Source organism: Rhipicephalus sanguineus, chromosome 2 (genome assembly GCF_013339695.2).
Source record: "Rhipicephalus sanguineus isolate Rsan-2018 chromosome 2, BIME_Rsan_1.4, whole genome shotgun sequence".
In the NCBI taxonomy this organism is placed as follows: domain Eukaryota; kingdom Metazoa; phylum Arthropoda; class Arachnida; order Ixodida; family Ixodidae; genus Rhipicephalus; species Rhipicephalus sanguineus.
Genome location: NC_051177.1, coordinates 20,179,468 through 20,195,044, shown reverse-complemented (window position 1 = coordinate 20,195,044; position 15,577 = coordinate 20,179,468). Strand labels below are relative to the sequence as shown.

At 45.5% G+C, this 15,577-nt stretch overlaps 1 protein-coding gene across 1 annotated transcript in view; it reads right to left on the bottom strand.

The window, feature by feature from the left end:
- Positions 1-672: 672 nt before the first annotated feature.
- Positions 673-15,577, bottom strand: part of LOC119381080 (anoctamin-7-like) — a 59,685-nt gene continuing 44,780 nt past the window's right edge. Inside the window, exons 15-18 of the mRNA XM_049412213.1 lie at positions 11,411-11,540; positions 6,735-6,871; positions 2,814-2,894; positions 673-1,941 (exon numbers count right to left, since the gene is read on the bottom strand). Coding sequence (XP_049268170.1) covers positions 1,750-1,941; positions 2,814-2,894; positions 6,735-6,871; positions 11,411-11,540 — 540 coding nt within the window. The 3' untranslated portion in view covers positions 673-1,749. The remainder of the gene's footprint in view (positions 1,942-2,813; positions 2,895-6,734; positions 6,872-11,410; positions 11,541-15,577) is intronic.

Here is a 15,577-nt window from a genome sequence, read left to right as displayed (position 1 = left end):
GAAACCACCTTTACAGGGGGTTGCATGCGGTTTATGTCTCTTCATTTCGAGTACTTCGAAATTTCATAGAATTTAAATTCGTTTCGAAGCGAAATCGAATACTGTAATATTCGTTCGAATATTCGAAGTGCTCGAATATTCGCACAAGCCTAGACGTAACGTATGAGCGTTAAGCGCTAAGGACACCTAAGGACACAGTTCATCTAAATGAAGCATCATATGCGCCTTCCTACACAGCTTAAACTTTGTTTCATATAGGCTTCGCAGTGACTGTTTGACACGTTGACACATTTGTAAGCAACTACCAAATTGGTTGTTATTTCTTGCTATTCCATGGAACAGCGAAAAACATTGCGTAATTAGCAGAGCTATACTATGCAATTATACGGCCTTACACGTTAGTCAACCACTTAAGCCTCTGGCTGTGTTTGCAAAAGCGGTCACCACGGAAGATGGCGTTCTCATTCCAACGTCATCCAGACTGCCGTAGAGTAGCACATAAACAGCTTATTGAATCAATGCCAATGGCAAGAGGTTGAATGAGAGCTGGTGCATGCACTCCCATAGAACTCTGGCTATCCTTCTGAATTTTTGTGAAAGGGTGCCGTTTAATGTTAGGTGCCTTATGCACTTATCATTCAGAGTTGTTGCAGGGTCCCAATAAAGGCGACTTTATGGGTGCTGTTTCAGGGGGATCATTTCCCGACTTATCTGTTTACTATTATGTAAAGTTAGGTTTATCATTAAGTGTTTACTATTTCGTAAAAGGAAAGAAAAGAAGTGGTGGGGAGTTCTGAGGAGCTGAAGCAAAGGTCCAAGCAATATTTTGGCTTCCGGCTCTTCATTATATTCGAGCTAGTGTAGCCTAGTGACTACGCAATACTGACCATGATTATAAAATTTGCAGAGGCCCTTTAGTATGCCTTCCTGGTGACTCAAATTCATCTATAAAGTAACAGTGTGTCTCTAATACCCTCCAAGAAATTTTCATCTTCCAAATGCTTCCTTTAGTCTTGGTATTTTCTAACTCCTAATTAAATTAAAGTGCACAATAGGCACCGGCGACTATACAAAACAGACATCAGCTGTACGTAGCCCAAGTGGCCATTATTTTTTTAAATTCTACATTAGATGCTAATGACCAGTACCTGCGCAATATTAGTTTTGGCTGCGAGGCTCTTACGGGAGCGGAAAATGGGACAGATAATGTAAAGCTAACCACTAGTGCACACAAAAGCCAGATAAGTAAGAAAAGCCACAGGAATACTAAATAAGTAAAGGAGGAAAACCTGGAATCTAAGGTAATGAAAAGGTCAGTTTTTTTTTTTCTGTTGACATAGTGGATTGTATTAGTGATGAGAGACTGACCTTCATTCGATGAGAGCAGGGATAATTAGTCTTAAAAGCATATTTAAGTAAACACTGGTAAAACAACCATGGGTAAAAATGACCACGGGTTTGATAACTGCTCTTTAACAGCATTGCTCCTGAAAAAGTCTGCCAGTCAGCTATGGACAGCATAACCCAAACACATGAACCGAGGCACCGTGTACATGTGCTGGCACTCGTGGTGTTTTGTACTGTTCAAGCATCCATGAGGATGACTGTGTTTCGGCGGCGCCTCTTGACGCCCATTGCGGTCCTCTGGAGTGAGGCCGTGGCGAAGGGAATCCATGCGACAGTCCTGAACGAGGTGCTTTCGTAGCAGCTGCCTGTGGACGGTACGGGCGGTGCTGCCCGGTCCTCGTGTCATTCTTCGCGAGTCAATGACAGCTTGCGTCGTAGCGGCTGCGTGGCACCGGCCGCAGCTTCGCTAGCGCTGTTCGCTGCAGCCGTGGTGGCTGCGCTGCCCGTCTGGGAAGCAGTGGCTCCCGAACCGCCCAGAAGTCTGTCCTGTAGCGTGGCCACCTTGGACATCATGTGCGACAGTAACTGCCGCTCCTGCATGCATACAGTGACCTTCTTTTGAACCACGCGTCATGGTGAAGCAAAGTGCGGGCACAAAGAGCAAACTGTCGGTAGTGTCATGTGTAAAATTATTATTTCCAGTGTAACCTTTGAGCACAGCCAGAGGACTGTTACCAAACATTATTTCTGGGAGGGATTTTAAGGAACGGCTGTGTTCATTTCGAAATACTCAATTTTGCATCTGAATCAAGCACATCAAATCCGTACAATAGAACACATATATTATATAACTTGGTGCATACATATTGTGACAAATATATAAAATGTGTAAAGAAAAGAAACTGCACGAACAATGGGACTAGACAGGGCTACCAGAGAGAGACAGTGCTTCATCTATCTCTATGTCTAGCCGCATTATTGGCAGTGTTACTCGTTTTCTTTAGACGTGTACCAAATAGCCCAAGTAAGCGCTCTAGTATAGGCAGTACTTAACCTTAGCACGTTGCTGCAGCCACAATTCGAAAGGGGGTGTTGGGTCGGGTTAGGGGGTTGGAACCACATGGCCCACTGCCTGGTTTGGCTCTGCTCTGCCAAGTGTTTTGATCTGCTTGTAGGGGGGGGGGGATGCATTCACGCCAGTAAACTGTCTGCATCTTGAATCTGTATTGACCTTACAGTCCTTGCCTTCTTAAAATGATTATGTGTTAATGTGCATCGGTCTTGCTTCCTTTCCCCCGCTTCTTGCATATGGCTTATGCATATGACTGTCGAGGGCATATGGCTTATGGAGAGCGTACACAGCAACTGTATTGTGATTCATGATAATCCACCCACCCAAATTTTGGTTAATGAGCAACTTTTTTTTGTTGATAGTATAACGATGTTTAATGCCACCTATAGCTCACCTTTGTTTTGGCGTTTTTCACAGCAGCCGGAGTGTCAGGTATGGCAAGGGTGAGGATGAACTTCACACCAAACACGAGATGCTGCACAGACACACAGAAGTTACATCAGTTTGACTTGTTCATGCAGACACATTTCTCATTCCTTTTCAAGTGACGCAATAACTAAGGGCCTATGAGTGGCGACAACCGACTTATGCGCACACACTCGAAACTTTACGCCATACCGTTGAAAACACCCTAAGACTGATAGGAAGAATCTCGGGTAAAAACGGAGGGCTCCGGGAGTCAGAGCTATTTCGTCTCGTACAGGCCTTTTGTGATTAGTAAAATCACATATACTGTCCCCTACCTTCACCTTAAAGGGGTGGTGCCACCATGTTTGTGGCTTGCGCGTTCTTTGCTGTAAGCGTTTCCTATAGCTCCAGGAAGCATGATGCACGCACCAAGATTCATGTATTCTCGCTAAATAATTTAATATCGCCTTTTGATGTGGACAACTTTCGGTTTCGTTTTCTGGGCGCCGAGGTTGGGCAGGGACGTAGAAGTGTAGGAGGCTTGGTCACGTGACCACACAAGGCTGTGACGCACTTAGCCAGGAAGCGATCGAAACTCGGCGAGTGATGTAGCAACCGATGCTTTGCGGGTACTATAGTGAACTAGAATATATTCTAGTTCACTACAGCCGGTACGTACGTTGCGGAGGTGGCAGAGGTCCGGAGGTCACTCACGTCACTACAGGAGACCTGGTGTGACGTCACTACAACTTTAGTTGCCTTTCCTATACAGCTACGTCAGATTTGGCGCGCTAGCGATGGGTTTCGATCGGGAGAATGGGCATTTAGGTACACTTTGGAAGTGAATTAAAATATATTCTAAACGTTTGCTGTGTCCGACCCTTCGTGTGGAGTGTCCTTGCATACAGAGGAAACCCACAACAGGCTTGTTATAGCCTCGAAAATTGATGGCACCACCCCTTTAAACCAACAGAGGAGGACTTGGTCAACACCCTCCTTCGCCGAGTTTACAAATACGCTCTAGGAATTACGTGCGATGCCTCTAACGCACGACACCACCCGACAGGAATCATAAATACCCTATCAAAAATTAGTGAAGCCCATTTAACAGCTCAATACGCTAGACTCGCGACCACTAGCTCAGGCCGTCACGTTTTAGTTACTACCCGCATTAACTTCACCTCTATCACCAATGCTAAGTATAACATTCCCCACCACATATACAACCAATTACTCATACCGACCCTTCCTAAAAACATGCGCCCCACTTATCATACTAAACGTCGAATCCAAAGAGCAAAATCCCTTCAGAAAAAATTACAAGGAGCCAATGACATGCTCTATGTAGATGCGGCAGAATACCCATCTTCCTCGTCCTATGCCCTTTTTGCTGTGGATACCAACGGCAAGGAGATCACAACGGCATCCGTCAACTCCTCGGAGGAGGCTGCCATCGCATTAGGTTTATCCATCCCCAATATCACTATGATTGTCAGTCACTCTAAAACTGCCGTACGTAGCTTCAGTGCAGGTCGCATCTCACAAACTGCAACTTTCAATTCTAATAAACATCCTCCCACGCAAGACATTGCTCTCATATGGACGCCCGCACATGCGGGGCAGTGTGGCAGTGAGGCGGCTCATGCCTGTGCTCGAGGAAGGACAGGCCGGGCGCAGGCCACTGACGACGCCTTAGACCATGCGGCACCCTTCGATGCGAGGAATCGTCTTTTGACCTCCCACAACATAAGAAATCACTACCGCCTTCAGCGGACCGTATACACCGGGGAGCTGCTCGCCACCACGAAATACTTTGGCGCCAGTTGCAGACTCGTACGTTCCCTACCCCCTGATTCCGCCATCTTATACACCCTGCGATATATCCCCGCCCCCTTTATGCATTTTCGGCCAACAAAGAGCCAATCTCGACCATATCATGTGGGGTTGTACTCGGAACCCACCACTTAACTCACCAAACATTAATAGTAAAGAGCAGTGGGAGGCTGTCATGTGCAGCTCGGCGCCCGAGGTCCAGGACCAGATCCTGGATTGGGCCCAGAGGGTAGCGGAGACCTACGCCGGCTAGGCTCCTCTGCTCCCTTCACCACAGCACCCTTCCCTCTTGGGATAGATAAAGTCTTCCTCCTCCTCCCCCTCCTCCTCTGTCAAACACGCGACCCACGGGCCGAATGCGGCCTGGCCCGCACATGACTGTCTTCGTTCCATTTTTTAAAAATAATAAGTATGTTCATGAACAACACAGACGTGACTGCTCTCAAGCATTTTTTTTTTTTGTGAGGCGTTCCATGCGGTAACCATGGTTTAAAACCTAACCGTGGAACAAAAACTCTATGTTCCAGAATCGGCGTTTATATATCAGTCATTCTGGAGATCAGAATCGATATGTTTCTCGAAACCTGACATCGAATTCCCTTCAGAAATTATGCGTATATGTGGTATAAAAAATGCCTTCTTTCGAATGGCACGTGCTATTTTGTTCAAGATCTTCCACACCTTACCCACCCCCTCCCTTCCCCTTCCAACCTTCTTCAGTGACCCGCTAGCTGAGGTGAGTTTGAGAACCCTGCTCTATACCGTGCATGATTGCATGGACCATGGCCAGACGCGGCTAGTTCGAGCGCACGTCCCACGCTTTTCTTCTTTTTTTTCTATATTCTTTAACTGCGTAGAAGTTTAAGGGTCAGCCCTGTCGTCGTGTCATGTCTCGCGCTGGCGTCACGCAGGTCCAACGTTTGATACACATAAGCCGAGCAGGCTGCATGTTTGGGACACCAGCGTCGCCGAAGGGCTCATTCATCTGTCCGAGCCATCGAAGCGACAGCAAAACGCTAGCGTCGGGAGTTAGAGGCACCGTGTTTGGAGCAGCAAACGGTCGAAAGGAAGCCATAGAACAGAAAATAAAGCATTGCAAAACACATCAGATAATCACAAGAAAAGAGCAGAAAATGATAGACAATATCGCATAATAACACGAAAATAACAGAAAAGCGTGGATAAACACAAGGAAAGAAAAGAAAAGAGCAGATAAACACAACAAAATAACAAAAAATAGCAGATAAACACAACAAAAGAACAGAAAAGGGCAGATAAACACAACAAAAGAACAGAAAAGGGCAGATAAACGCAGCAAAAGAACAGGAAAGAGCAGATAAACACAGCAAAAGGACAGAAAAGCAGATAAACACAACAAGAGAACAGATAGTAGCAGATAAACACACAACAGATAAACACAACAAGAGAACAGATAGTAGCAGATAAACACAACAAACACAGAAAATAGCAGATAAACACAGCAAAAGAACAGAAAAGAGCAGATAAACACAACAAAATAACAGAAAAGAGCAGAAAAACACATCAAAAGAAGAGAAAAGAGCAGATAAACACAGCAAAATAACAGAAAATAGCAGAGAAACACAGCAAAAGAACAGAAAAGGGCAGATAAACACAGCAGAAGAACAGAAAAGGGCAGATAAACACAGCAAAAGAACAGAAAAGGGCAGATAAACACAGCAAAGGAACAGGAAAGAGCAGATAAACACAGCGAAAGAAGAGAAAAGAGCAGAAAAAGACAACAAAGTAACAGAAAAAAGCAGATAAACACAGCAAAAGAACAAAAAAGAGCAAATAAACACAAGATAAGCACTGCGGAAATACAGGCAAGGTAATTCTTCACAGTTTGTACAGCTTTCACTTGGGGTGGAACTAGCTTTGATTTTTTTGTTTATGCGAAGCATCTTGGGTGACCCCAGAGGTTTATCTAGAGTGCTCGTGCCCATAAAGGGAGATGTCGGCGACACTGGGCAACAACTTTGTCGTTAAAGGACCCCCTAAACCCCCTAGGATAACGAATTTTTGGGAGAAAGTGAAGTTATTGTCCACGACGTACCTCGAATGCAATGACGAAGATAAACCGCCTGTAGTCACTCTTGAGGTTCCTCCCGAAAGTGGAGGTGAAGGCTATGAGGAATGCGTTGCTCACGACACCGCACACATTGATGAAGCCGAACAGGTGGAACCACATACCTGCGAGTTGATGACGCTCATTTCGTGAATGCTTGAAAGCACGAATAATTTGATATATATCCTATGTAACTGCAATAGCAGTTCGTATCACCGTTGATTGAAAAGAACCGTTGTGATTATTTAGGTAAAATTTATTGTTTTGGTCCTTTCACAACCACGAATTATATACGTCACGTTTTTGAGCACTAAGTGCGTACGGGAAAAAGATTGAACATATGAATCCGTCTATTTTTTATTTGGTACAGGGGACGTGTATTATGTGCATACTACCCCTGTACGACCATGCAATATCATATCACGTTGTCGAATTCACACCTGTAACCTACAGCTCTTGTGTGTATTCGCATAAAAAAAGAAGAGAAAGAACTTAGTTGCGTACATTGGCAATGGAAACTTGAAGTACCAGTGCTGAAGCTGGGACAATGGGACAATTTTTGCAAGGTGCCCGTTGACAATTTGCGGCACGCGCGAGCATATGTATTTCCCAACCAAGTAGCCTCGACCACAGACTAACAGAACATATTTTTAACACGAGAGTGTTCGATGCCGAGGTCCACCAAGACTTCACTGACGTATTTCCGTCACGGATATGACGTTGTAAAATGTGCACTGAGGATTACAAAGAAAAAAAACAGAAGAAAAAGTTCCGTCACTGGGAATCGAACCCACGGCCCCTCGCTCCACAGCGCGCGGCGCTAAGCGACTCGGCTACAGAGCGTTCTTTTTTTTTGCTTTATTACAGGGAAGGAAACCGTTGCACTTATATTGATATTATAAAAATTAATAATCAGGCATATTTTAAACACAAATCAAACACAGGAAACCAGTCTAGAGCGTCACTAGAACGTTCATATATCCCGCGTATTTGAATCACTTGTTCCTGGAATATGTTTTTATTGATCGCGGAGGCCCAGCATTTCTGTCAGTCAGTCTTGCTCTCCAGAGACTATGCAGACCAGTAATAAAGATTAGGTCATAGGGTGTTGTCCTGTCCTTTGTCACATCAAGGTACCTAATGTTTATAGGGTTGATTTCAGTCTTTTTTTAGTGTTCGCTGCAGAACATCCCAAAAGAAGACTGCATCACAACAATCAATAAAACAATGATCAATAGTCTCCGGCTGTTTGCACAATCTGCAATTTAAGTCCCAGGGAACAAAGAGTCCGTTATTGCTTTGCCATGTCTTCACAGGAAGCGTACCTGTGTGCATCTTAAAAAAGAAACTCTTTGTTCCCGGAGACACGCACATTTTGTTAACTCGAGTTAGTACATTAAAAAACGGACGATTTACAAATGTAGCCCGATATAGTGAGATCGGAAAGCATACATCAATAGCACTCTTAACCAACTCCTTTCGACTTGCTCTAAATAAATAGGTTGTTGAAACACTTGTTTGCAGAAATAGCGTACGTTCTTCAGCACGCTAACGGCGAGCTATTTATATACACCATTTAGCGCTGGCGGTACTCAGAGCTCGGTGGTACTTCAGCGTGTTCTCGTTATCACCAGCGAGATGGCGCGAAGAGCGGAGCACGGCGCGCTCTCACTACCTCTGTGAAGACACGTTTCACTTTCGTGTAAATACCGATTCCTATGACGGAGGAACTCAGCCATGCTTTTTTTTCTATTGAACAATCCTTTCCTTTCTTCCGTTTCCCCCTTTCTCTGTGTACACAGAAAAACTTGCTATGATGCGTGACACACTCACACAGTACTTTTTGAAAAGCATATTTGTGGCGTTTGGGTACCTTCGCTCGAATGGGGAGGAGTGGATGTATTACACATAAGGCGATAAAAGCATTCTGTGAACGAGAGTTTTCAGTTGGAAAATATTCCTGCAGGGAAAACAACTTACATATTTTGCTAACTGTAAATTATAACGCCCCTTTGTAGAGAAGACAACATTAAAAAAAGAATCTGAAAATGGTGTGCTGTATCATCATCCAGTTTCAAGAATACACGGTCGCTAAGCAACCGTGTTTTCTAGCGCAACCTTTATAACCTTCTACAGAAAAAAGAAAGAAAAACGAATAGTAGCTTCCAAGGGGTGACGGTGTAAAATAATGGGCGCGAGAGTAGTCTGTTCCATGCAGCGCGTATTAAAACGCCCCTGTTGCCGAAAACGCGGAAGCCATTAATGACCTCATCGTAAACTACTTCCTTGTTTAACGACTTCCTCGCTCTCCTGAAACCGTCAAAGAAAAGGTGCCTCTTGATCTGAGAACTCAACCGGGGCTGCATGCCTTCTGGTCGTGATCATTTCCTTTGGACTACTTGCTGCGGACAATAGATCGGAGTCTTGTCGTGACCGTGAAAGCAATGTACGCGCATGCAGCACCGTAGCGTATGTATTTGATCATGCAGCTGGCGGTGCGCGATCTCTCATAGGAGACTGGCCCACGAGGCAAACAATGGCTTTTCCTGGGGAGACGCGTCAAATCGATACCTTTCTTATCGGTGCCGCCGGCTTTGTCTCGATAGCGCTCCAGAGGTCGTTACGGTGGACAGCCGAGATCTAACCGCGGGCACGCAAGCCACCTCAATGCCGTTGCCATGACAACTGATTAAGTTATGCTGTGCGTCTTTCCTAATTGTTATTTTTATGAGGTCATTTCTTTCTGCGCATTTCTCATTTTGCTGTTGACCGTGCTAGTACGTATCCCTGGAAGAACGTATGCTTGCTCCGCGTACTTCATTGCGATGCTCGCGTGGTGGCTACGTATATCGCGCAATCGCGGCTATATAAAGACGGGGCTACAAATCCTACCTCTTTCTTTGTTATGTCGCTAAATTCATACGTGTCTGCGGATTCGGTGGTTCTCTCTAATCGACGTTGCATGTTTAACATTGTTTCTTTAGGCACATCGGTGTCGCTGTCTACTCCTGGTGATACCATGAGTATATGCCAGTGCAATTCATTTACGCGATTTTTTTAAACTCGCCGAGACGTTTCTTTATGGCCTAAAAATACCATCTGGCTGTTTCATGCAAGGGCGACCCTTTAATTTCTTGCCTCCTACTTTGGCTAGCACTTATTTACGCTCAAATGAACCGGCAGTCGGCATGACATGACCAAAATGAGAAAGCCTTAAGTTTCAGAAGCTTCGCCATAGCGACACTAATTTACGCTCCAGCATTAGTCAGACGTGTTTTGTTTTTAAGGCTATCTTTGTATATCGTACTCTTTGAAGAGTTTGTACATTTCTGTTGCCGTATTGTTCGTTGAATTTATTTAATTGATCTGCCACCGTCGTCTATTCTGTGCTCGGAAAATGTGATTTGTCAAACCTGTCTACTACGTCATCGCCTATCCGAATCATCTTTTTTTCATTTGTTGTCATAATTATAGTCCTATAGTGTTGAGAAAAATGCGCTGCATTCTTGGGCTACCTTTGAAATACCCTACAGCTGCCGCCACCTCGCATACGGCCAAACGTGCAGGAGGTTTCTCATTAGTTGCTTTTGCTTTCATGCACTATCGGATATTAGATTAAGAGGGAATGTAGGTGGGGTGGATGAAGGATATATTGGCGTAATGAATAACAAAAATATCACCAATGCAACAAATATATGTTATCCAGGTTGCATCTCGTTTGCTACCCTGCACTTAAAGCATCCAATTGTCTCAAAATTAAGGGGTGAGATGTGAATGTACACCCACATGACGCGTCAATTATGAAGTTCGTGTATTCGTGTTAATACGTTAAAGAGGTCATGAACCACCCCTCGGGCTTGGTGCGAAGACAAATCCTGCGGATAACAGACACTGAGCAAAATCTCGCAGTCGTACGCGGCAAAGAGAGTTTAGAAGCGGAGCGCGAAGTTGCCATTTTTCCAGGCGCCTTCTTTTCATACACAGACTTGCGCTCACTCTTTTCGGAGCTGCCGGTTCCCGCTGTTTGACGTCTAACAGCGGATAGCATGCTATCGGCCTGTAGACGACATAAATCAAGAGCGGCGTTTAGACCAAATGTTCTTGCCATGGGGTGCCGCCACGGGCCGGGGCCGCGCTGCATAATCTGCTAACATCGCATACTCGCGCACAGCAGGGGCGTAGCAGGGGGGGTTCAACCATACTTTATGCATATTCGTGCGTGCGTTTGTATGTGTGCGTGTATATATACGCAAGCAAAACTGAAAAATTTCGGGGGGGGGGGGGGTTGAACCCCCCATCCTCGCCCCCCCCCCCCCCTTGGCTACGCCCCTGGCGCACAGGAATCACAACGGGAGATGACGATCGCGTTTCCGCGCTCTCAAGGTCATGACGCGCAGACGTAACTTCTTTCCCCCGTGCCATCCCTCCAGCGCATACACCTTCCAGCGCGCTCGTTGGGACGAGATAAGAGAAAAAGCGCTTACAGCGAGCGACAAAACCCTGTAATTCCGCTCGTTCTTGACGGATTCCAGAACTTTTGCGGAACTCGATTCGTGAGGCAATAACTTCTAATACTGAGTTCATTCGATGATTACTTGGCAAAGTGGTTCATGACCCCTTCAAGGCCAGTCGCGTCGCTGCACGTTGCTTGGCCGCCAACTCACCGATGTCATCGTCTCTGAACGGCACGGGCCTTCGGTTGAGCCAGAGAAGCCTGTTGCCGTCTATCCGAAGGTCGAACATGTTGTATAGCAGCGCCAGGAGTGGTGCCAGCGGGAACGAAGCTGCAAACAGCTGCCATGAAAGTAAACGTGCGTGGCAAGGGTTGACGTCTAGTGCGGTTCGCAGGGTCAGATACATATGGCACTGTAAGGCAAGGCAGTATCGGAAGGGCAAGATAAAAGCACTTGCATTTGCTTCTCACTGTTTAAAGGTTCACCGATATTCGAGGAGGTGGCTTGCGGAATCGTCGCGGTTGAAGAATTACAAACAGGTATACGATACTAGAAGAAAGTGTATATGTACAACAAAATAATAAATACCAGACAAAAATTTACCCAATTTAGAACTAAATATGCAAATTTCAAAGGTATATTATATAATGTATGAAATAGTTATTATATTATAATGTATAAAATAATTATTATATTATCGTTACTTTCAAGGAATTTCGAATCCGGAGCCCTCCACTACGGCGTCTCTCATAATCATATCGTGGCTTTGGGACGTTAAACCCCAGATATTATTATTATTACCTTCAAGGAATTACATTCAAAATATACCTTCTACTGCGTCTCGGTGGTCATTGCGTTGCGCTGCCGAGCACGACATTACTGGTTAGATTCTCGGCCGCATTCCAAGGGGGGCGGAACGCAAAAAAAAATAAAGTAATATATATATATATATATATATATATATATATATATATATATATATATATATATATATATATATATATATATATATATATATATATATATATATATATATATAAAGCTTTATTGGGCTTTAGGTGTACGGTTAAGGGGGCTGGTTAAAATTATTCCGAAGTCAGGCCTCTACGACATATTCCGCACAGCCCGCCTTACGTGCAACAGAGTGTACTAGAATAATTCTATTCGAGGTCATTCCCTAGCCGTGCGGCTCAGAGACTTGAAATCCCGCGATATAAGTTTCAATATACAAGACGTATGTTGCACAAAGAAACAGTGCTGCATCAATGAAGCGTTTTATTTTGTTTATTTCGAACAAGACTTCTTTTTTCTTTCTTGTTCTTTTGCCATCGGAACGAGCCGCTTTCCGAAATTTGCGTCGTATAAGTATACAGGCTCTTTTTCCTTTTTCAATATATCACCGCCGACGCTATCCAATTACTATGACATTTCCAAAAGGCTCTAGACGGTTTAATGACGCGGGACGATCATTTTCAGTGAACTTATATGTTCATCTTTTTACGGTGTAGTTAGGCACTAGTTGGTTAAAAATTTTCGTTGCGTCCTCCTTGAAACACTCTGCCCCTAGTGTTCAATCATTCAATTAGTCAGACATTTAATCGATCATTTATTTAACGGGTCTAGGCGCAATCGTAAGATCTCCATGCTAACGCACGCAAAGAAAAAATAAACAATACGATAAAGACAGCCTACAGGAGAAAATACGGGCATAAAAGCGGAAACATGTACAAATAAAAGGTCAGGACAACGGTGCAAAAATACTGTAACGCAACACGAGAAATATAGAAGGACACTGATAAATATAAGTCACAAACAACAATGCAAATCCATATGCTGAAAGACGAAGCAGGAAAGCCTGAGCCCGGGCCGGCAACCTTGCAGGTGTTTTTTTTTTTTTTTTTTTTCTTAATAAAGTTTTTTCCGTCCGTCCGTCCGAAAGGATTTTACAATGTGCGACACTATTTTAAAAGAGCGTACAGTTCGGAGGAAAACAATGACTGCGAGCTATGAAAAACATTGAGAGTAAACATTATATAACGACTTTGTATAATGTGTACGGTCGAGTGTTGGCGGAGGCAGGCAGGTACATGAAGCGGTCTATTTTCTCAGGTTTTCTCACGCGGAATGGAAAAATTGATAATAATACTGAAAATAACGGCTGCCTAAACCTCGGTGGCAAATGCAGGCTGTGAGCAAAAAAAAATATAAGCGCGAATCCAGGTGAATTCAGCAATTGTGCCTGTTAATGTTCATTTGTGTGGCCATGCCTTGACACCGTCCTTTCTTGAACAATGCGTTGCGAACCGTGTAAGCGAATGGTTGCCAAAATATGGCTCAATATTTTCCGTGTCTATACTGTACTACCACAACCATTTAGGTCCAAGAAAACAAAAATTAGTACAACGTAACTCGTCACTCTCGTTTCGCAAGTATCGAGAGGTCATGAACGGTGCTCAGATGCAATGAGAAAGTCGCCCGCAGCTTCCCACCGGGGGGAACTCGAGTAAATGCGTCGTAGAGTGGTGGGGGCATCGCGTGAATGTTGCGTAATTGGGTATGGTTTGGGAATGCTTAATTGTTACACGATGCGCACACCAAGTACGACTTGAACGGCTCCAGCGTGCACGAAGTTCCGGGTCCGTAGCTCGCTTCAAACGCTTGCGTTCAGCGTCGTATGCTCGTCTCTTCGCAGCCTTGTCTTCTGCGTTGCTTGCTGTTGTTGACGCCGACGACGGTGAGGGTGGGGTAACGTTGCCTTAAACGAGTGGTGGGACGCTGATTGAAGGTACTGTTGCTTCCATCGCATCTACTCGAGTCAAGCAAAGCGTCAAGTCAAGCGAAAGCCAAGTAAAGACGCCCTTGACTGAATTCCGAACGCGCGCTCCGCCGCTTAAATACACACCGCCCACATTCGAGGGAGAGGAGGAAGGAGGAGAGGGAGAGAAGGGAGGGAGGGAGAGGAGAGGCTTGCTGCCGGCACGAGACGAGCCGAGCATGCGCAGTGGGGGTGTGGACGGCGCAGCCGACGCCGCAGGTGCGACTAAGAAATGCTCCGCATTTAAAAAAGATCTTCGCAGGGGAGAGAGCCACAGGCCTTGAGATTTAGCAAATTGACGCCAGACAATCAAGACTGGTGTAATTTTACGGCAAACATGGATTGCATTGAAGGCCAGGTGAAACGAATGCTCGTAACGAAGCTACGAGAGAGTCGGCTTGGCATTAGCAGGAGCGTTCTGCTAGCTCCACAGTGTGATGAGTTTGCAAGATCAGCGCCCGTCGCCAGGTTCGGGCATTGCAAAGAAGCGCGACGCGACAACGGTGGAAACAGAAGACCGTGTGCCCCTCCTTCCGCGGTAGCCGCGCCTCGAGAGAGAGGGTAAAATGTCACACGCACGCATGCCGACGTCACAGTCCGTCTGAACTCTATAGGGGTGCGTGCGTGTCCAGAGTCCAGACTGGCCGTGGAAGGGCACTGACTGTGGCACGTGACCCGTTTCTTCATCCAAGCGAAGCGTGCAATGACGTCACAGCTAGTGCGTCGAGAAGCGAAATTGAAAGATGGAGAGAGAAAAAGAAAAATGGGGCTGATGGGGATCGTCACATGAAAATGAGGTGCTTCCTCTCCTCCGCCACTTGAGAGAATGCGCGGGAACTACGTCCTCTTGCGGATGCTATAGTTGGGGCAAAGGGAGTCGCTTTGGCAGTGAAGCTCGCATCCTGGAGGTATATTAATACTACAGTTCAAGTTTTTCTAACATGTCCGCAATGAATCTACCTGAAAAGAAAAAAAAAATCCTACAACCGCTCTCCAGAAGGGTCATCACAATTTCCACTAACTCAATTTCGAAAGTGGCCTAGTGAGGAGCCTTTTAAAGGCATTCCGGTTAACGCCGTAAACGACGCGAGAATCCAAGTCGGTCGTCTTTATCTGTATGCGCGTGCCTCAAGTGCCATTGCAGTCAACGAACAGTATTCACAGCAGAGTAAAATGTAGACACATAGGCACACTTTTGTTTTTGTTAGTGGTGTGGCCTTGCCGCGGACCACCAATACCCATGAACTACACCAATGTGCCGTCTTCATACCGACAAGTTAATGTTAATTCGCTGCTTCATAAACACTTGTCAATGTCCATCGACCTCTTCATTTGTTGTGGCGCGCATTCAGTGCTGGTTATTTGCACTCGGAGTCAACCATTTTCCGCTTGACTTGGCCTGGGCGACAGCGACGAGAAATCAGTCCAGTGGGAGCCTCCGCCCATGATGCGCCTGACCCACTCGCAAGCGGTGGTCAACGCGGCGCGAAGTGGAGGGCGTCGTCCACTGCTTGGACTGCATGAAGCGCTCGGGTGGTCGATGCGCATGTTGGTCGCTGCTG